This window comes from Oryctolagus cuniculus, chromosome 10, assembly GCF_051225735.1.
Source record: "Oryctolagus cuniculus isolate XC-2025 breed Fujian yellow rabbit chromosome 10, ASM5122573v1, whole genome shotgun sequence".
NCBI classification, from domain to species: Eukaryota; Metazoa; Chordata; class Mammalia; order Lagomorpha; family Leporidae; genus Oryctolagus; species Oryctolagus cuniculus.
Window position 1 is genome coordinate 84,457,222 of NC_142876.1, and position 21,038 is coordinate 84,478,259.

At 51.5% G+C, this 21,038-nt stretch overlaps 1 protein-coding gene across 5 annotated transcripts in view; it reads left to right on the top strand.

Annotated features, from left to right (window-relative positions):
* Positions 1-21,038, top strand: part of LRIG1 (leucine rich repeats and immunoglobulin like domains 1) — a 118,384-nt gene that overhangs the window by 47,480 nt on the left and 49,866 nt on the right. For all 5 annotated transcript variants that reach the window (XM_089305442.1, XM_002713424.6, XM_070050621.2 and 2 more), the window contains one exon: positions 3,348-3,422. Coding sequence is in view for 1 of the 5 variants with exons in the window: in XM_002713424.6 (XP_002713470.1) it covers positions 3,348-3,422 (75 nt within the window). In the remaining 4 variants the exon portion in view is untranslated. The remainder of the gene's footprint in view (positions 1-3,347; positions 3,423-21,038) is intronic.

Sequence of the window (21,038 nt, forward strand, 5' to 3'; positions counted from 1 at the left end):
TGCCTTCTGAAGATTGTGCTCTCGTTTCAACAGGGGATGGAGAGAACAAAGAGGAAGCCAGTGGAGGTGGAGCTGGCAGACGAGCTAGCGTTAGAACCAGCAGTTCTTTTTCGAGCAGGAATGATCTAGAAGCGAGCTTGCTGCATAATTCCTGCCCTTTGGGCTCCCACTGTCCTCTTCATAAAGCAGGCAGCCCTGTTGAGATGAGAGCCAGCTATTTCTCCCCGCGCCTGTGGCCCACAAGATGTCCATCGGGACACACAGTGCCTCGTTAATCTTCAGCCCTGGTGCACTGGCCCTCCAGCAGGTCTGTCCAGGTCTGAAATGGTAGTGTTGCGCCGCCTTCCCTTGTTCATTTCTGTGACAGTGGGTGGGGCAGTTTGTCCTGTGTGCAGTGAGGGCTGACCGGAGCCCATGCTCATCAGCCACAGTTCCCGTTGCAGAAAATGTCCATCCTCCTCGTTCCAGCTTGAAAAGCAAGTCAGATTACACGCAGGCGGAAAAACAACTGACGTTACCTAAGGGCTTAAGAGCTTTCCGGCTTGTCCTGTGTTTGCTGGTCCTGCCACTTACTGCTGCTCTCAGATTGGCAGTTGTGCTTTGTTCTCTATATGTTTTTTCAAAGACTTATTTGAAAGGCAGAGTGACAGAGCGCAAGAGAGAGACAGAAGGGGTTTGAGAGGAAGAGGGAGAGATCTCTTATATCCACTGGTTCACTTCCGAAATGCTTGCAAAAACGGGTGGGGCCAGGCCAAACCTAAGAGCCAGGAACTCTAACAGGGTCTCCCATGTTGGTGGCTCGGACCCCAGCACTTGGGCCATGATCTTCTGTCTCCCAGGCACATTGGCAGGATGCTGGATTGAAAGTGTGGAGTAAGCCGGCGCCGTGGCTCAATAGGCTAATCCTCCACCTTGTGGCGCCGACACACCGGGTTCTAGTCCTGCTCAGGGTGCCGGATTCTGTCCTAGTTGCTCCTCTTCCAGGCCAGCTCTCTGCTGTGCCCCAGGAAGGCAGTGGAGGATGGCCCAAGTGCTTGGGCCCTGCACCTGCATGGGAGACCAGGAGAAGCACCTGGCTCCTGGCTTCGGATCAGCGTGATGCGGCGGCCATTGGAGGTTGAACCAACGGCAAAAAAAAAAGGAAGACCTTTCTCTCTGTCTCTGTCTCTGTCTGTCTCTCTCTCTCTCACTGTCCACTCTACCTGTCCAAAAAAAAAAAAAAAGGTGTGGAGTACCTGACACTCAATCCAGCACTTCAGTATGGGATATGCGTGTCCCAAGTGGCTTAACCTGCTGTAACATGACTCCCGCCCTTGTTTTTCTCTTGACTGCCCCCCGCCCCAGTTGTGTGACCGTAGATTTGTTACTTAAACTGACTTAGTGTCATGTAGGGAATAGTAATTGTACCTACTACCTCCTTCAGGGTTGTAGTGATGAAATTAAATAATGTATGTGGGGTTTTTGTTTTTTTTTGTTGTTGTTGTTTAGTTTTTGCTGTGGTTGTTCAGAAATAGAGGAGAATAATGGATTAAGAACGAAGACTTTAAAGCTAGATCCTCTAGGTCCCTGGAATTGTGCCTGGGACCTACTTCCAGGAGCCTAAAGACAAGTTACCACACCAGAAAAACTCTTTAGTGTTGCACCTTGCATGTAGTAGACCCTCAAAAAGCTTTCTCCTGCTGTTGTTACCGCTACTGTCCTCTGTATTTGAGAATAAATCTCAAATCGAGGTATCTTAGCAGGCTGACGAATGGGCAGCCGCTCCCTGACCCTCGTGTTTTCTACTCAGATAAACCCGAGGGCCTTTTCTACTAATTAGCTGCCTTGATAGGTACTATGGAAATTTATTAGTCGAGATTACGACTGGTGCAGTTTTAAGTATCCCCTAGCTGGGAAACAGATCACAGCGGGGCTGGATGAGATAAAAGGTGAAGCAGAAACAATCTGATTTAGGGGCCAGTCAGATAAGAGACTGTTAAAGTAATTAATTGTCTATTTCAACACACAAACAAGGGCCCTTTAAGTGGAGAAAGGATTTGCCACATGATACAGATCTGCTTTCTCTCTGCCAGATGCTCCAGCCATGCCGCTGTTGAAACAGGCAGTCTGTGTCCCACGGCCCAGTAATTGCCAAGCTCCATCCCTAACTGGCTTTGGCATTGAAGACAGCAAATGGGATAATTCGAGGCCTTTTCTCATTTTTTTTTCTTTTCCTATTCAGTTCTATAAGAGATGGCGGACAACCAGATTATTCTGTTTAAGCAAATGCTCGCTGGGTGCTTGTCTGAATACAGCTGCCATTTCAGTGGATTTTGTCTTCAGCCGGTAACAAGCTGCTCTATGAGATGTAATAACTCCCTTAAAAATGGAGAACAAGAGGACGCAGTTCTACGCCCTCGACTCTCCCTCAGAAATACGGTTTCTTTCCAGCGTGTCACCCGGCAGCAGGCCTGAGCACTGGGCCCTGGCTTCCTGGAGGCTTTTTGGGCTCACTTGGCAAGTCTGAGTTTGGATATTCTTTCCAGATTTGGAAGAACATGTCCATGTAAGGAGGCCAGCTTGCCGAGCCTCCGGGGGCAGACCAGGCGAGCTGTGCTGCTCCTTCTTTTGAGAGATACTGACGATGGGAAGGCAGATTTAGAATATGCAGGCAGGAAGGGAGCTTGGAGAGGAAGTCTCTCTGCTTAGCGTTTTTAGAATGTGTGCAAAACGAGTATATATGTATGTTTTCAGGGTTCCTCCCCGCCCCCATCCCGGGCTTCATCAAAGTCCAGAGAAATTGGAAATCTCAGCTGGATGCGAGTCCAGTTTCCTTCTTATGTCACAGATGAGGCATTGAAATAATAGGCCCCGTGTGTCCCAAGCCCTGGGGCTGTGGTTCTGCACATGCTGGTCTTTGGCACAGGCAGAACACCAGGCCTCGGATGTGTAGGCAACAACCAGGAGGGGGCGCTCTGCGCTCCCCAAGGCCTTTCCAGACTCGTGCCAGCCTGGCACACTCGTGTTGATGGTCTCGGGGTGCTTTCGTCCCGAGCCTACATCTTGGCCTGTTCCCTGTGTGTGTGTGTGTGAGCTCTGAGTTGTGAGCTCCATGCGAGATAGGAGACTTTTCACCGTGAGTGGGAATCTTGGTTAGCTCTTGCCTTCCTGTGCCTCCTCTCTCCCTTTGAGCACTCAATTTTGTTAAAGTCTGTGTGTGTGTGTGTGTGTGTGTGTGTGAGAGAGAGATTAGAAGATGTTCTTAGTACGGCTAGCTCAGTAGTGTTTTCTGATTTTCCTCATAGGTGTATGATTTGAAACTACTAATTTAAATGCTTGAAGTGGTTAATTCCTCCTTGTCGTTCCAGGTACCTCAACAATAATGAGTTGACTGCCATACCATCCCTGGGAGCTGCTTCGTCACATGTCGTCTCTCTGTTTCTGTAAGTGGTGCCCTGGGGGGGGACCCTGGGCTGTGTGGTGTTGCCGTGCTGGCCTCTGGTGGCAGGAGAACCTCGCTGGTGACAGACAGCTGTCCATCATGAAGTTCCTGTGATCATGACCAATGCCTTGCTTGCTGTTGCGGGGTTTGCAGAACTAAAAAGTTCCAAGTGTTGCCTCCTCTCTGATTTGGTGGGAAAACTGATCCTGTTGAAAGCCTAGAGGTTCGGGGCTCTGTGTTCCTTGCTCCCAGCGGTTCAGCTGCAACTTGGGTGACTAAATGAGAGTTAAAGGAAGCTCTGTGAATTAAAAGTTGGAAAGCCTATGTTGGCAAGTTTGGGAATGTTACTCTGTATACTTTTATGGCTTTAAAAAGAAAAAAACTGTGACAACTCATTCCTTATTTTTATGTTGATTTCAGAGGTCTGGGGGCGGCACTCATTTTTTTTTTTTAAGCCATTAAAGTAAACTGAGTCACATTTTTCATATGGGAGGTTGTCAAGCTTGAAAGAGCCTGTGCCAGAGAATTAAGCACCTGGCCAGACCCCTGTTTCTTCAGCAGCCAGGTGGAGGTGTCGGCATGTTTTAAACTCACCCAGAGGTCTTTGCAGATACACCAGCCGTGAGTCCAACAGTTTCTCAAGCAGATTTTATTGGCAGCTTCCCCAACAGAGCGCCTCCCTCTTCACACTGAATTTCCTGTTTCCACTCCAGCGCTGCATAGATTTACTGTATTTTGATTTTGCTGGTTTTGTAAGTCATTTGCTCACCTGAATGTATCTTTTCTCAACAGCAGGCTCAGCTGAGCAGAGGGCTTTGGCAGGAAGGTGCCATTACTAAGATCGCAGGTGTAGCCTGCGGGGCTCAGGTTTTTACTGGCCACGGGCCTTGTGTTGAGAAGGTGCTATGTCCTTATGAAACACGGCCCGAGCTTAACCCTCTTCAAGGCGTGCTGGAGCTGCAGGAAAGCCACAGGGTCAGAAATGGGGCTCGGCATGTGTGTCCTGGGCTGACTTAATCTCTCAGATCTTCATTTTCCTCATTTATCAGATATGTCCTTGGTCCATTTTATGTGTGGGAAGAGTGAGACTGAGGGGGAGGGGAGCATATACGAAGGTCCTGGCCTTGCACCTCATATGTAGGTGTTTGATCAGTGGTGACGAGTGCTTCTGCCTGGGTGTCTGTGGGCTTTTGTTCCTTTGATCGATAGGCAGAGGTCTAGCCTTCTTTTTACACCCAGTTAGTCTCTGTGCGTGGCATCCAGGAGGTGTTTAATTGCTGGCTAAATTAAATGAGTTGCCCTTACGTGAGGCTAATTAGGGGTGGGGTAATCCCTCGTGTGTTCATAACGCAAAGCACTTGAAGACGCTTGTAACTCCTTGTTGCCTGAAACACAGCTCATGGAGTAGCTGTGTCGTTTCTGCTCTGACTATGTCACAAGTGCAACATCCCAGCCTTCACCAGGGGTCCTGGCCAGTGGCCCAGTGGGGGAAGTTTGAGAAGTGCTGGTTTACATCCTCTTGTGCCTCCACTGGTGAGGGAGCCAGGACCAGACAAGAAACCGAGGCTCCGTGAGGGTCTTGCGAGGGGTGGAACGAAGAGAGGTAGAAGTACAAGTGGACAGAAATGCCCGCGTGTCCCTCCTTCACCCACCCACGTGCAGGGGACTCTGAACCAGCCTTTGGCAGAGACAAGTGGGGCTCCTGGCTTGTCCCGTGGGCCTGTGGCACCTTGACTTGCACCTTGCTCTGCTGTCTAAAAATACATTTCTGTTCCTTGGCTTCAGTGCCAGGAACAGTGGGGCTGTTTGGCCTTGTTCCTGCTATTCCATTAGACAGCATTGAAATATGTAAAGCAAGAGACAGAGAGAGAAAGCCTCCCTCCCTGTTTTGAATCGGTTTGGAAAATGTAGGTTAGCATTGGCAGCCACCTCTTTCGCCTGAGGCTGGTCTCCCTCTGACTTGGTCAGTGATTTCTCTGAAAGCACAGTGAAAGGTCTTTATCCTCGTTTGCTCTGAGCTGCGCCTGTTCCTCTGTCCTAGACCAGATGCCGGGGTTTCGTGCCTCAAAAGGGAGTTGAGCAGTGGGATGTCTGGGAGCGGGATTATAGATGACTTTTTATCTTCCTTCATACCTTCTGGTATTTTCCAAGAGGGCATGCAAAGGACAGAGAAGTAATTCCAGTGTAGGAAGCAGCGGAGCATCACCTGACAGCCGTCCCATCCGGACCCGCAAAGGCAGAGGACCTAGCATCTCCACCCACGTGGAGGTTCCAGGCCTTCAGGCTTTGCTCTCGTGTCTTGCTTTTCAGAACTGCAGAACTCAAAGGTGTCCAGTGCTCTGCCAGTAGTCGGCACCCTTGGTGGCCACACAGTTGTGGCCTAGGGGTCTTCCCAAGGTGACGTGGAAACCCCAGCACGGTGCCTGGGAATGTGGCAGTTAACAGTCGAGAGTCTGTGTCCTTAGTCCCCGAGCTCCTGCTCCCCTTCTGTTGGAAGCAGAGGATTGTCACAGGAACACGAATGTGAGAAGCGGTCAGTGCAGTTGTAACCCAAGAGAACTTGCTGTTTCCTCATTTGTCAGAGGAGATGGTGAAAGACGCTCACAGCATTCACAACCGGAAGCGGAGAGGAGAGGCAGTAAATGCCCCCAAAGACCCAGTGACCCGAAACCACTGTCACTCTCTCTGCACAGAAGCAGCGTTGGTGCCGTTGCGCTCAGACACCTGTAATTGTGGACTTTGCCTCAGGGGTTCATTGCTTCTCTGCCGGGCACTCGCTCACACAAGAGCTCTGTGATGTCTCAGACCCGCGTTCCCGGCTGTGCCGGCTGTCACAGTTGGGAGGACCTCGTGGGAAAGGGTTTTATTTTGCACCTGGCTTCCAAAGAGAGTTCTAGAATTTTGGGAACTGCAGTCAACCAGAATGTCAATTGGTTAATACTTTCTAATTAAGGGAATGTAGTTCAGCTGAAGTATTTGTCCAAGAACAGGTTTATTTGCATCGCACTCTGAGGATAATACCAGAGCCATTTATCCTTAATAACAGAAAGCGTAAAACTCAGGGAAAGCTTTTAATAGGATTGGGTTGGAGTGAGGGAGCTAATTCCGTAAAGTAGTTCTCAGAAAAAGAAACAGACTTTTTTGTTAAATGAGGGCAGACTCTGCCAGTCGATTTTTTTTACGTTTGAGTTTTTTGTTTTTGTTTTTTTCAGAAGTTCGAAGTCCAGGAAACTCAAGTTACGATTCCCACGGCAACAGTAATTTTGTCTGATGCCCAAGTGATGTTTCTGTTGAAGAAAAATTTCCGCTTTGCCTGTGGTGACTGTGCTTGTATCGTTGAGAAGATGGGTTGTAGTGGAAACGGTTGAATGTTTTCAGCCTAGGAGTAAGAGAGCTTGCTGTGCAGGTGGCTTTTTCTCCCTCTCCCCACACAGGCTGTAGTCCAGCCTGGCTGGCCCACCTACCTCCTTCGGCATTTGCTGGTCCGGTTGAAGCTTCCTGCCATGGCCAACGCTTAGTCGCTGGCTGTCCCCTCACCGCTGTCCATGATCACGTGGGAGATCGGAGCACAAATTAGCTGCACGGTTACTTGTGACTTTGTAATGCTGCTATTAAAATTCCTTAGGTTTATGTTGTATTTGCAAGCACATGCAAATACCTTTTACTCCTAATCTTGAAAAATGTTTTTAAAATAATTTTAGAGATAACAGACAGTCACCATTTTGAAGTGTGTCGTTCAGCCCTTGTCAGTGCATTCTCCGTGTGCAATGCTCAGTGCTAATTGTGGGATATTTTTGTTGCCCCCAAACAAGCTCCATACCCCTTACAGTCACTTCCCGTACTGCTTCCCTGAAAGCTAGCTTTGCTTGGTAAAGTATTTTTCTCTCTCCTTGACAAATGCATCTAGAGGACTAGAATATGAATGATTTCAATAAAAATACCAGCAGTGGCTTTAACCGTCTCCGTTTTGCTGCCCCCTTTAGTTGCCAAAAAATGATTAAATAAAAGCAATGGGACCGTTAACATTTCTTCATGTATTATAACTTCGAGAAGATAAAACTTGGAAGGAAAGCACTTCGGCTTCCTGTCTGTGACCCCACCAGGGGGGAGGCGGGGGTGGAGGGGGCCTGGGTGGAGGCTGCGGGGCCTCGGTGCGCTGCTGGTGAAGGGAAATCAATGGGAGTACTTAACGCGCATGCTACCTTGCAGACCGCTGGGAAAGACAGGCGACATCAATCTTCTTTACAGCCTCATTAATGCAAAGATCAATTCACATTAAAGCGTAATTAAAGAGCAGCCTTAGAGGGGAGGCTGTCGTGATCTGCTGCCAGGCAGGGCCAAGGAGGATAATGAGAGCCCTCAGAGGGCCCAGCCTGCAAGGAAGGGGAGAGGGACCCAGGATTCCACTCTGGAGGAGCAAGCTCAGCTTTGGGCTCTGGGCGAGGGCCATTGGTGAGCTGGCCTGAAGCACAGGTGAAAAAAGAAAGGTAATAATCAGCGGGCTCCTAAAGCCCCGTGTGTGTGAGTGTGGCTGTGCGGTGTATTCTGCCTTTGAGGAGCTGGGTTGAGGCCTCTGGGCTTTCTCTTCACTTACCTGCCCTTGAACTTACTCTGTGTTGCATCACCTGAAAGCAGGTCATCATGTGCAGATAGAATAATAAAGAATTCGTATGAAAATCTTTTGATAATACTTTAGAAGTTTGATGTAATTGGTTATCTTTACAAAGTTGAGTGATAAGGGCAGGCAGGCATTTGGCACATGGTTAGGAAGCGACTCAGAACACCCGCCTCCCATATCAGAGTGCGTGGGTTCGAGTGCTGGCTCCACTCCTGATTGCAGCTTTTTGCTAATGTGTGCCCTGGTAAGCAGCAGGGGACTGTCTCAAATAGATGGGTTCATGCCACTCACCTGGAAGACCTGGATTGAATTTGCAGCTATTGTCTTCTGTCTTGACTAGCTTCTACTGCTGTGGGCATTTGGGGAGTGAACAAGCAGATGAGAGATCTCTGTCCATCCATGTCTCTCTACCTTACAAATAAATTAAATACATTTTTTTAAGTTGAGTGGTAGTCTCCAGTGTGGGGCCCTTTCTGTGTTTATTTGTAGGAAAACCGGTACAGGTAGCTGTTATTCTCAGGGGCAAGGATCCTGCTTCCTTTCTCTGGAGGCCTGTGTTGCCTGGCATCTCCCTCCCATCATGAGAGCCAGGGCCTCATCAGGTGTGTTGTTAGAAAATAGGGAAGGCCGGCGCCGCGGCTCACTAGGCTAATCCTCCGCCTTGCGGCGCCAGCACACCGGCTTCTAGTCCCGGTCGGGGCGCCGGATTCTGTCCCGGTTGCCCCTCTTCCAGGCAAGCTCTCTGCTGTGGCCCGGGAGTGCAGTGGAGGATGGCCCAAGTCCTTGGGCCCTGCACCCCATGGGAGACCAGGAGAAGCACCTGGCTCCTGCCTTCGGGTCAGCGCGGTGCGCCAGCCGCGGCGGCCATTGGAGGGTGAACCAACAGCAAAGGAAGACCTTTCTCTCTGTCTCTCTCTCTCACTGTCCACTCTGCCTGTCAAAAAAATAAAAAAAAATAAAATAAAAAAGAAAATGGGACTGTGCTGTGGGATAGCAAGTAGAGGTGCCACCTGCAGTGCCAGCATCCTGTATGGTGCCTGTTCAAGTCCCGGGTGCTCTACTTCCATTCCATCTCCCTGCTAACTCACCTGGGAAAACAGCAGAGGATGGCCCAGGTACTTGGGCCCCTGCACTCACATGGGAGACCGAGAGGAGCTTCTGCTTCCTGGATTTGGACCAGCCCAGTTCTGGATATTGCAGCCATTTGGGGAGTGAACCAGTGGATGGAAGATCTCGATATCTTTGCCTCTTGTTCGCTCGCTCGCTCTTGCTCGCTCTCTGTAACGCTGCCTTTCAAATAAATCTTAAAGAAAAAAGGAAGTGGAGTTGATGGTGACTGCAGCCACCTTAGGAAGAAACTGGGCAAAGCTGTATTTTCAAGGTCAAGTTCAGGTGCCTGTTCCTTGTTCCTTAAGCAACCTCTTGAGTTCCCAGATGCTAAAAGGAAAAAACAAGCTCTAGTGAAAAATGGTGCAACAGGCAAATCCATTTAAAATGGGGCCATGGTTCCCCCTTTGGGTCTTTGAAGATTGGTTCACTTTTACTTAAGGTGAGCAGATTCTGTGGCTGGAACCTCTTGCCCATTCCCTTGGGTGATGGTCCTACCCTTAGTAGTAGATCATGGCTTCTCAGGTTTGAGCGTGGTCAGCATTTCCTGGACAGCTTGCCCAGACAGCTGGCCATGTGGCTGTTTCTGACTCCATGGTCTGGAGTGGAAGCAGAGTTGCTCTGCTCACCAGTTCCCTGGTGCTGCTGCTGGTCTGGGAGCCTGTCTTTCAGAGCTGAATGGGGGTGGAGGGAGAACCCAAGGCTCCTATGTCGAGTCCTCAGTGAAGTGCTTGGGCTTTGGTGGACAATGAGGAGTTATTTAGACAAAATCTCTGTTTAACTGGCACAACAGGCAAATGATTGAGACACCAAGGCTCAAAAGCCCTTTTAAGGTAAGCACTTCTTTTTTTTTAGGCTTTTTTTTTTTTTTTTTAAATTTATTTGAGAGATAGAGTTACACAAGTGAGAGGGAGAGACCGAGAGAAAGGTCTTCCATCCACTGGTTCACTATCAAATGGCCACAACAGCCAGAGCCGAGCTGATCTGAAGCCAAGAGCCAGGATCTTCTTCCTGGTCCTTCACGTGGCTACAGGGGTCCAAGGACTTGAGCCAGCTTCCACTGCTTTCCCAGGCCATAGCAGAGAGCTAGATCAGAAGAGGAGCAGCTGGGACTAGAACGGGGGCCCATATGGAATGCCTGTGCCCCAGCCCCTCTTTTTTTTTTTTTTTTTTTAACCTTTATTTATTTATTTGAAAGAGTTAGAGAGGAAGACAGATCCATCTTCTTTTGCTGCTGGTTCACTCCCCAGATGGATGTGGACAGGACCAGGCTGAAACTAGGAGCCAGGAGCTTCCTCCAGGTCTCTCATGTGCATGCAAGGGCCCAAGGACTTGGGGCCATTTTCTTTTTTTCTTTTCTTTTTTTTTTTTTTTTTTTTTAATTTTTGACAGGCAGAGTTAGAGACCTGTTGGTTCACCCCCAAAATGGCCGCTACGGCCAGTGCGCTGTGCTGATCGGAGCCAGGAGCCAGGCGCCTCCTCCTGGTCTCCTATGCGGGTGCAGGGCCCAAGCACTTGGGCCATCTTCAACTACCTTCCTGGGCCACAGCAGAGAGCTGGACTGGAAGAGGAGCAACCGGGACAGAATCCGGCGCCCCAACCGGGACTAGAACCCGGGGTGCCAGTGCCACAGGCGGAGGATTAGCCAAGTGAGCTGCGGTGCCAGCCGGGCCATTTTCAAATCAGTGTTTTTCCCAGGTCATTAATAGCTAGCTGGATCAGAAGTGGGACAGCTGGGTGTCCATATAGATGTCCATATGGGATGCCAACTTCGAAAATGGTTGGTTAATCTGCTATGCCACAATGCTGGTCCCAAGGTAACCCCTTCTGGGGAAAGTTCTAGGGGCAGTGGACACTGTGGGCAGAAGACACCTGGCTGCGGCTCAGGGTTGGAGACCTAGGGCTGTTTTCCATTCTTGGTGTATAACTTGTTGTGTGTTGGTGTCTCCAGCAGGCCTGTAGCTACAGAGGCGAGAGACCTGTTGTTATCTCAGTTTGTGGGCCTTGGCGGCTCTCCTGACAGCCCTGCGTCAAGTTGCAGGTGTCAGCGTTAGCACCACTCACCTTGCTGCTGTCAGTTGCTGGGGCCAGATTAATCTTTGTCCTTGCCTGGCTTGAACGGCGCCACTTGGTTCCAAGTGGAAGTTGAAAGGTGGATATTTCCCCTGCTTGCCCAGCTGCCTCGTGGCTTCTTCCCAGCCTCACACTGTTCCGGAGCCAGTGGGTTGCTGTCAGCCCATCTCCCTGGCCTTCTTCCATTGTGACGCTGTGGTCAACAGTGGGCCAAAGGGGAAAAGGAAAGCAGAGGAACCCCAAGCCGGTTTGTCTGCAGGGTCGTGAACCCTGGTGCAAATGGATAGCCTGGGGCCTTAGGGTCATGCCCCAAAGACCTCGTGGTCTTGCTGCTGGGAAAGGTGGCCAGCGGCCACTGTCATGCAAGAGCTGGGGACTGACAGGGGGTGCCTCCCTCCTGTCCAGGCTCGGGTGTGTGACGGAGAAGGCTCCCAGACAGAGCAGGCGGCTAAGGAGCCCTGTACTGCCGGTCTCCTCCCTTCCCTCTTAGAAGATGGGTGTGAGCTGGAACACTGAGCGTATTTAGCCAGCACTTGCAGGCGTACTGATAGGATGTGGCTGGGTCCATTTTTAGGCCAGTCTCTCCCACCCCAACCCCTTTGGGCGATGGGCTGTCTGCAGTAGCCAAGCCAGCTTCCGTCAGGGAGCAGAGCAGGACCCGCGCTGGTGAGAGCTGCAGCCTCGTCATGTGCTGGTTGCCACCCATGAGCCTCACGTTAGAAAACCAAGGGCCCAGTTCACAAGAAAGCGGCGCTGTCCCAGACACTTCTGAGGGCTTCTGCAGTGCCGTCTGCCGCTTGCCCCTGAGTCCATGTGAGTCTCTGTCTGGGAGGGGAGCCGCGGCGGCTGCCTCTGTGAGCCTGCCAGATCACACAGTTGTGACTTGTCCTTTTCCTCTCTGTCCTGTTCATCCCCCTCTCCTCACCCTCCATTTCTTTGGGAATGGGGGTGGTGAGCCAGCCTGAGGAGAGGTACATCTGCAAGTTATTTGCTGACACAGTGAGGGGAACAGATTGGCTGCAGGGTAGGGAGAGCCTTTGGAATAGGAAGTTAGTCTTGAAAGTCACCGCCCTGTTAGGGAACTCCGTGGCTCAAGTTCTGTTCTGGAAACTTGTCTTTTGTTGGGGGTGTGCTCTCTCCCTCCCTTCTTTCCTCTCTTTGTCTCCCCCGGCCCCCTTTTCATGATGTCCACGGAACGTTTCTATAGTGTGCAGGATCCAGGGGGATACAGGCTGCTCTGGAGGCTGGGAAGTCATGGATGGCCTCGGAGGGGGAAGTGCCTCCTCTTCCAGCACTGGGTGCCGAAAACTCGTCAGGGCTGCATGAAGTGGAGCGAGGAAGCAGAGCAGCTCCGTGGTTGCACAATCCCCATGTGAAAGGGGCTGGCTCTTGTCCATATCAACAGTTTTGTTCCAACTGGGACCATTTCCTCCTCCCCCTCCCCCTCCTCACTTCCTGCAGGTGGCTCCTGTAATCCAGTTACCACTGGGGAGACCTCAAGTGTATGTGCACCTAATCCGAAAATGGCTGGCTTGACTTTGACCTGCGAGGTGACCTTGCAGAAGAGGTGGGGCCTATTGTGTCTGCTCACACCTGGGAGCCATTTTCAGCTTTTACAGCCCAAGTGGAAGAAATGTGTTTGCATTTAAGCTGGACCTTCCTTTCATAAAGCTGTCGTTCTTGGGTGGGATGTGGAATACTAGATGAACCCTGCTTTCTCAAAGGCAAGGATGTTAAGCGATAGGATGATTGAGTCATGCAAAGTTGCCTAATTTTTTTTGGTATGAAAATTGTCAGATGTTGGCGGGGTCGCCTGAGTATGGTTCCAGCTCTTGAGATGAACCTGTAGTGACCGTCAGCCTACGTGGTCTGGCATGCTTTGGCTTCATGTGTCACGTGTGCCGTTCTCTGAGATACCCTAGGCACAGAGAGGGTGCAAGTAACTTGCATGAGGTCACAGAGCTAGGAAGAGACAAAGCTGGCTCCCTTGCTCATGATTCTCCATTTCTGGGGCTTGTGCTCACTGTGCACCTGACAGTGTGCCTTCTAGAAGCCCTGAGGGCCTTGTCCTGTCTGGGCTGGCATATCCAATCATGTAAGGCCTGGAAAACCTGGCCCCAAGACCCTGATGTTGCCCTGGGACGTGGGCTGAGAGGGCCTCCCACAGGCCGGGCAGCGTGTCTCCCTGAGTCTCCTCCTTGCACCAAAGGCCTGTTTGTGGGCTTAGTTGAACCTCCTTGGGGTAGCCCCTGGTATGAGTTTCAAATCTGATACAAAGCAACAGGATGTCCTCTTCATGCCCTGAAGGTTAGGCTGGCGGGTCCACCCCACCCCTCAGTCACACGGGCAGGTTGGTTATTCAGAGCTGGTATTGACCATCTGTCAGGGCGCAGGGAAGAGAAACCATGTTGTGGTCAGGTCTCGGCAGAGCCGCAGCTTGTTGCTGGACTGTGCCAGCGGATTCTCGCCGAGTGGAGAGCTATGCTCGAGGCCAGCGCTTCAAGGTGAATTCCCAGGTAGTCTCCTCACTTCCTGGAAGCCTTTCAGACCCACGCAGTGAGGTGAATGTGCCAATTTGTGGTCTTTGTCTTCTCAGCTTCTACCAGCAAGGAGATGAAAACGCGCGATCTGCAGGCCACGCCCCCGTGGCGCTCTGGGATTATGCCCCTGGTCGTCTCCTGGTGGAGTCTCTTCAAGGCTCAGAAGCACCCTGTCACTGGGGAGGCTGCCAGGAAGGCAGTGTGTAAATCCCATGGCTCCTTCCCGGCCTCGTAGTAGGAAAGAGGCAGGGACAAACCGATCTCTTCCCTGCCCCGGTTCTCACTTCCTGTGGCCTCTGAGAGCACAGAGCAGGTCTGCATGGTGGGGGCGGTGATGGCTGTGAGAAGGGCACACCCTGATGTGGGCCAGAGAGCTGCCTTCAGCACCCTGGCTGGGCCACCTACGTGGGCTCTCTGAGCCACAGGCCTTGTAGTCCTGAGCTGATCCTTGCTGATGCCAGGCTGTTAGAGATAACGGAACGATGCAGTTTACCATCCAGAGTATGGTAGCTAGTGTGTGCCAAGCATTAGCCTTTTCCACTGTTCCGATGAATCCTGAGCACCTTCGGGGTTGTGGCCAAGGCCAGCCTGGCTTTTGCTGCGGTGTTCTTAGGGGTTTTGGTTTCTTCCGAGCTGAGCCAGGAAGCCTAGAACCAAAGACTAGAGAGAGTCTGCTTATAGTGCCTAGAAACCCATGTTAACTTGCACAGACCCGTATGGCTCCCCTTGGGAGCCAGCTGAAGTGTCTAGAAAATCCGTATGTATATCTCCCTAATCTTCCCAGTGTGTTTGTTTGCTTTATTGGCACTCCGAGTGTAGCAGTGCACCCGATTTCCCTCCTCTGTCCACGTTGCCTGTTCCTCTACTCTTGGTAGTTGCTGCAGAAACAAGCAGGCTGTTGGAGTAGTATAGTGGCTCTCATCCCTGGCTGAGAGTGACCTGAGGAGCTGATAGAAATCTGGATGCCCAGGCCACATGACTGGTCAGCTGAGTCCAGAGCTATGGTTGGGTGCAAGCATGAGAGTAGGTTGTGTGTGTGTGTGTGTGTGTGTGTGTAAGCTCAGCAGGTCCTTCCAGTGTGCAGCAGTGTGCGGTTCCTATGAGCCGCCAGCTAGGCAATTAGAAACAAAATGTGTCACACCTATCATGTAAAACGGGCAGGATTCTCCCACTCTCCTTACTTTGTTTTCCTTTCTCTCTGCAGGAGGATGGGAAATAAACGCTATGACTAGCCTTCAGTTCGGCACTTAAGAGTCTAGGGGTCCTTATCCATGGTTTCAGCTACCTCTTTCACCATTGATATAATTAGGAGATGGGCAGTTTGCTGCTTAACGTGACCAGGAAATTGCTTTTGCAGTGTACACAGGAGGGTGTTGGTCTGATTAGGCCTGATCACCTCATCTGGTGGTCCTGGAATTTGAGGATTGGTCCCGTTATCTGGATCATTTCTCCCCCAAAAGCCAGCCCACCCTTCTCTCATTAGCAGTCCACCTGTGAATCAGGCAAGTCTCATCCTAAGGGTGAAAAACCCTCTTATACTTAAGCTGTAGGCACACATTCTCTCCAGCTCTTTAAACACCTTTTTCCTGATAAGTTTCTGGAGTTGCTGCTGAAGTGAAGGTTGCTGTCCTGTGATGCTGCAGAACCCCAGGGCTCAGACTGAGCTGGGGCACAGGTTTTGTGAGGGCTGTATTAGGAACTGGATGCCTAGGAAGGTTGCAAAGAGTGAACTAGAACTAGCATTTTGGAAACGAGAAGACATTCTCCCTTGGACTTTTGGGAATGTGGCTTTTCCTCTGGTCATTTGAATTGCATTTTCTAAGTGGAAAAACATTGGTTATCAATGCACGAAGCACAGTTTCCCTGCCTTGTAATTGCGGTTTGGTTCTTGGAGTCAGAATGAGGGGTGGTCTGTGGAGCGAGCCAGCATGGACGCCATGGGCACGGCCTTTGCAGGGCCCTTCCACTGGGCCTTGCTGACAGCCCTGATAAACCCTTTCACCACCTGGCTTTCCGCCTGGGCCAGGTTGGCCCCTGCCTCCCTTGGCCTTCTCTAGTGTGTGTTAACAGGAGCCCTGACTGGATGATTCTCAGGCAGTTGCATGGTTCCCGGTAAGAGTCCATCGCCTGTCTTCACCCTGTTCCCTGGAAAGGAGCTCCAGTTCCTGAGATTGAATATGTTGTCCAGGGGGCGGGCCGTGGGCCCAGTGGTTAAGGTGCGTGCCTCAACGTGAGTCCCCGCTGTGCTCCTGGGGTTTGCTTCCTGCTAATGTGTACCGAGGGAGGCAGCAGCTGAGGGTCCGAGTAGTTGGGTCTCTGCCACCTACATGGTCCATCCGGACAGATTTCCTGGCTGCCAGCTTTGACTCAGTCCAACCTGCTGTTGCTGGCATGTGGGACTGAACCAGCAGATGGGAGATCTCTGTCTGTCTCTCCGCCTTTCAAATAAATAAATAAGAAAACATTGCCCAAGGAAATGGGTTCCAAATCCTAAAGTGTGTCTGTGCGTTCTGTCGTGTCAGTGACCTGGACAGAAAAAGGTTCATCCTGTCACTGCCTCAGTGTCCTGTTAACCTCCGTAAAGAGATACCCACAAGGGCTCAGGAAACCAGCACCTGTTGACAAGCCTGGCGGCCCCTCACAGGGGTGCTCCATAGTGTTCCCATGGAGAACATTGGTCCTCTCTTGGCTTGTGTCCATCTGGATGCGGGGGTGTCTAGAGTGAGCTTTCTGTCTCCACTCACCGTTCTGTAGTCGGGTGCGGACGTCCTGCCCTGTGGCCTGCAGAACACGGGCGGGAGGCCGGGTGCCCGGGAACAGGGAGGAAAGGTCCCGTCCCGGTGCGCAGTGGCGTCCTCACCTCTTCAGCAGGAGTCCTGCTCAGAGAGCACCGGCGTGGGACCACCTGGCTTCCAGTGCTGACTTGGGCGTTCACAAATCTCTCCTCTCTGCAATCAGGGGGCAAGGTTTCCCAACAGGCGCACTCAACCAGGCTGTGAGAACACAGCCAACTGCCTCCCTCCTGAGGCCTGAGCCAAAGCCAGGGGTCTGTGCTTCTGGGAATAAACTTGGCTCTAGTTGAGAATGGGTGTCCCGGGTAACCCACTAAGCACCCCGGGTTCTGGGTAGAGACGTGCGTGTCTGTGACTTCGGTGCAGGGGACCAACTGAGCCATATGCTCTGTGTAGGGGTTAGTGTCCTAGCCAGCCCCCTGGTGCCCGGCCCAACCTGAGACAGTGCGTCTCTAAGGGACGTCCTCATGGCCTCAGCCCCCAGGCATCCAGATGTGGTCCTTCTTTTCCTTGCCTCAGTTCCCTCCCCAGAGGGCCGCATCTGGCCTCATCACTCCCCGACGCCATGCCTGCCTTCCGGTAAGGTGCCTGGCTGTGGCCACTGTTCCTAAGATGATTCCGTCACAGCTCTGACACATTTCCATTCTCTTTTTCCTTGGGCGGTGGGGAGGGGGCTTTGAAGAGTGTGAGTGGTGGGCCAGGTGCTAGACCACATCCTTGTGCCTTCTGGCAGGCAGGAGTCACCCCTCCCCCATCTCTCACTGCAGGTGCCCGGCTTATACTTTGAATTCTTTCTCTCTCCCTGGTTTCGCCTTGGGCAGGCTGTCCTGGTATGGGTTCATCCTTGAGCTGACACCAGAGCCCTCGGGTGTTGTATGCCCTCTGCTGCCCTGAGACCTCTCCTGGGGGAGGGAGAGGGGCAGCATGGACTTGCCCCATTAAGTGAGCTGCCGGCACTTCTGTGGGATTGCAGCAGGTGGCTGGGGAAGCAGGAGTTGGGTGGTGTGAGTGCAGCAAATGCGGATTCAAGCGGAGGGAAAGGTGCCTCTGTGGGAGCACTCACCAGCACCCCTCCTTTGCCGACCTGCCTCATGGAACACCCACCCTGGAGGCCAGTATCCAAGCAGTGATGCTTTGGGAAGCTGAGACCTGCTCCCTGCATCTGCCCCCTTACGCTGTTGTCCAGCCAGACCCTCCTCTTGGGTCAGGGAATGCTGGGAGAGGCCACAGGGCCGATGATAAACAATTTCAGGCAAGGGCCACACTAGCTGCCCTGGGCTTAATTAGCAACACTTTTGTCTCTAGGAGTCCAAACCCCGATACTTTGGTAAATGGTGGGGAGCAGTTAAACACTTGGTGCATATTCCTAGGTTTCAGAAGTGCTGCAGGGCTCTGCAGTGCCGGTGCGTGGCTTTGAGAATTCAGTCATTCTGAGTACGTCTGCTCTTGGATGGAACAGCAGGAAGCCACGTAAAATAGCAGGCACCCGTGCGGTGGCACCGTGAACACCACTGGACTTCCCGTTGGCTTCCAGGACTGTCATGGTGTTTTGTTGGTCGAACTTTTTCCATGGGGATCATTGTTGATTCACATGCAGTTATAAAAAAAAAAAAAATGGCACAGACCCCTTCATACTCTTACCCTAGTTTTCAACTTGGTAACACTTTGGAAAACTTTCCTAAGCAGGATAGTGATACTGTCAAGACACAGGAGTATTTCCATCAGCACAGGGATATGTCAGGTTGCCCTTTGACAGCCACGCCCATTTCCTTCCTGTCCCCATACACTCCAGTGACCACCGATCGCTTCCCCGTGTGTGTAATTCTTCCGTTCAAAGAGTGTTAAATAGCTGGAATCACTCAGTACCTATCACCTTCTGGGACTGGCTCTTTTCACTCGCCGTAATTCTCTGGAGGTTCATCCGATTGCTGGTTGTTTGTTTTTATTGCAGGGTCGTATACCGTGGTGTGGGTGGACCATGCTTTATTTAACTGGTCACCCATAGAAGGACAGCTGGAGTGTTTGTAGTTTGGGGTCGTTACAAATAAAGCCACGGTTTCTTGGCAAACATACATTTTCATTTCTCCAGAGTAAATGCCCAGGAATGCAACTGATGGGTTGTATGTTACTTGTGTGTTTAGATTTGGAAGAAGCTGCCGGACTCTCCTGGAACAACCATGTCATTTGCCATTGCTGCCAGCGACAGGCCAAAACTATAGTGTTTCGCATTCTGGTCCACTGTGGTGTTGATGTTTTTTGTTTTATCTCCTGACAAGTGTTCAGTGAGATCTCACGGTTTTAATTGGTCTGTCTCTGGGGGCCAACGATGTCGATCATCTTTCCTTGTGTTTGCAAGTTGCTTTTTTTGTTGTTGTTGTTTTTTGTTAAATGTCTGTATATTTTGCCTGTTTGGTGTTTTTCACGTGCTGTTTGAGTTTTATGAGTTCCTGCTATGTCCTAGAAGCTGGTTCTTGGTTGGATAGGTGATGTGGAAGTCCTGCCTGCCAGCCCGTAGGCCTAACAGGGTCTTTCACAGAACAGTCATTTTAAATTTGGGGATAAATTCCAATGCATTGCTTTTTCCTTTTGTCAGTTGTTTTGTTAGGCTCAGATCTGAGAACTTTGCCTCGTTCTGGCTCTGAAAGGTTTTTCTCCCTAGAAGTTCCGCAGTTGGATCTTTTGTATTTAAGTGCATGATGACATGTTTTTAAAAGCCCAAGCACAGAAGAAAATCAGAAGTTCTGTTTCCAGGAAAGAAACAGAGCAAGTGTTGGCTCTCGAAGGGACCTGGAACACACGAGATGAGGGATGGGTGGCTCTGGGCCACGGAGCAGTGGTGCTGGCGGCGGTGCCACTTTGATGTTGTACAAGGTCTTATCGTCTTCAAGCTGGCTAAGGAGGACTGCATTAAAGGGCTGACTCCTTAATCCCACCCGTACACATCCTTAACCTTCCAAAAGTGCAGTCAGATCATATGCTGACAGCTTGGGAAATTGCATGGTAAGAGATATCCTAAATCATATGATCTGGATTTCAAAAGTCTTCCAGATGGGGCAGGAAGCAGGCCTGGTTTTATTTTTAAAGCCACATCGGTGGTATCACTCCCCAGAGGCGGAAGGATCTTGTCTTGGAGGCAGCAGCCAAGTGCTGAAGTAGCTTCCTCCTCTGCCTGGAGCCGTGGAGTCCTTGGGAAGCTGGCACGGGAACCGTGGGGATGTGCCAGTGAGGGAGGTTCAGGGGCATCTCGGCACCCACCAGCCCCTCTCTGTCCTCTTGGTCACAGGCTTTTTTAAATTATTAACAGACAGAGAGGTTCCAAATGCTGGCTGGCTCCTCAAATGTCTGCAAAGACCCAGGAAGGGATGGATTGAAGATGGGAGCTGGAACTCGATCCAGGCTTTCCAGATGGGTGGTAGGGACCCAACTACTTGAACCATCAATGCTGCCTCCCAGAGTCTGTCCTGGACTGTGAAGAGCTGGAGCCGGGGCTCAAACCTGAGCACTCTCTTACGGGATGCTGGCCTTATTTATTTTATTTTATTTTTTAAGATTTTATGTATTTGAGAGGTAGAGTGACAGAGAGAGGGAGAGTCAGAGAGAAAGATCTTTCATCCGCTGGTTCATTTCCCAGATGGCTCCAACAGCCAGAGCTGGGCCAGTCCGAAGTCAGGAGCTCCTTCCGGTTCTCCCACGCAGGCACAAGAACTCAAGCACTTAGGCCCTCTTCTGCTCCTTTCCTAGGCCAGCAGACGAGAGCTGGATCGGAAGTGGAGCAACCGGTGCTTGAACCAGCGCCCATATGGGATGCTGGTGCTGCAGGCGGAGGCTTAGCCCAGATGCCACAGCACTGGCCCTTGGGACACTGGCTTCTTAACTGCCGTGCCTCCCCCTGTGTTGTTCTAGCTTCCTGTGCCTCCCTCACTCTAGAGAGCAACATAGCCTGGCGTCCCATCCATGTGGAGAGCAACGGGCAAGCAAATGTCTTCCATTCACTCGAGAGGCCCAGGTTCTGTGCTGTCTTCTTACTGCCCGAGGACATAAGAGCCACTGCCGTCCACCTGTTTTGGGATGGAGAAGGTCCCTTAAATATAAATAGGGGCCATCTGGCTGGGCCCTGCAGCAGCTCTGTGAGAGCATGCTGCAGGCTGAGGGTCTGGGAGGCCTGTGTGAGTGGCGGTGTGTGGGCCCCTGGTGGGAGGCAGGGGGCTTGGAGAGGGCCGGGAGCTGCCTCTGTGCTAATCACCAGGTGCGCCCATCACAGGAGACACCACCCCCTGGTGAATGCTGAGAAGAGGTGGGAGGCGCAGAGTGCTCCCTGCCCCTGGTCCTCTGCCTGCTTCTGGCATGAGGCACTTCACATCTCAAGTAGGGATGTGGACCATGGATTCCTATTCTGGGCTCCAGTCCCAGCTGCGCTGCTTCCTGCCATGACCTTCAGCCATCTTCGTCAAGTCTCAGCATCGCCATCTGTGAAATGGGATGGTAAC